General features: G+C 47.1%; 1 protein-coding gene across 1 annotated transcript in view; it reads right to left on the bottom strand.

Moving 5' to 3' along the window:
- Window positions 1–258: 258 nt before the first annotated feature.
- The window catches only part of samd14 (sterile alpha motif domain containing 14), a 22,243-nt gene continuing 21,622 nt past the window's right edge, over window positions 259–879 (bottom strand). Inside the window, exons 10-11 of the mRNA XM_015023420.1 lie at window positions 694–849; window positions 259–614 (exon numbers count right to left, since the gene is read on the bottom strand). Coding sequence (XP_014878906.1) covers window positions 459–614; window positions 694–849 — 312 coding nt within the window. The 3' untranslated portion in view covers window positions 259–458. The remainder of the gene's footprint in view (window positions 615–693; window positions 850–879) is intronic.

Genomic DNA, 879 nt, shown 5'->3' with positions numbered 1-879 from the left:
ATTTAAAACTACTTTCCCCCCTGCCTGGAACGTTTGCTCTAGAGGCACCAGCACCTCCAGACTCCATTAAGAGATAAATGGTATACAGAAAATGGATGGGTTCAGTTTTTAAGTTCTGTTTAGAACTTTTTTGAGATTAATTTAAAAATTTCTGGGTTTTTGGCAGGCGTTTTTTCTCTATCTACCATGGCTCTATATGCCATCATAACTTTGTCCTTTCAGAGCTCCTGTTTAACGTTAAATAAAGACAAAGCCAGAAATGTTTGAAAGATTTAATCATTTTTCATGTTTCTCCAAAACTTTCTCTGTCTCATTTCCTCAAACCAGTTTCCAGGTATGGAAATCTGCAGTCAGGAATTCCAGGTTTTCCATAAAAACCACAGATAGTTCATTGGGGTTGACGTCTCACTCTGACAGGAATCTGTGGACTATCCTCTGCCTCCCCCTGGTGGTGGTTGTCAGTTCCTGCGCTGCTCCTGGTCTTTCCTGCGCTGTTTTTCCTTCTGTTTCTCCAGTTTGTCCAGAGCTTTCCTCTCTTTCTCCGCCGCAGTTTGGACGTCTTTGATGCGGCGCTTCAGAGCGCTGCGGTCGGACGAACTGAGCACGCCCAGACCCTGCAGAGGAAAGAGACAGCAGAGGGTCAGAGTACCTCTGGAGGGGTGATCCCATAATCAGTACCATCCTCATTGTCACCTTCAGCTTGGTGCTGTCCATCTGCAGGAGCTGCTCTCCATCAATATCTCTGGCGCTGAACTCTGGGATGTACTGCTCCATGTGGAGTCCTCGGAGCCACTGACAAACCTCCTGGGTCGACCAGGAGGAGACGGAGGAGGAAAGATCATCACAGGGCTGAGGAGGAGGAAGAGGAGAGGTTTGTAA

This window comes from Poecilia latipinna, unplaced genomic scaffold, assembly GCF_001443285.1.
Source record: "Poecilia latipinna isolate Pla-1442-1.1 unplaced genomic scaffold, P_latipinna-1.0 Scaffold3305, whole genome shotgun sequence".
Classification (NCBI taxonomy): Eukaryota; Metazoa; Chordata; class Actinopteri; order Cyprinodontiformes; family Poeciliidae; genus Poecilia; species Poecilia latipinna.
Note: the sequence above shows the minus strand (reverse complement) of the source record. Positions and strands in the feature narration are given on the sequence as shown.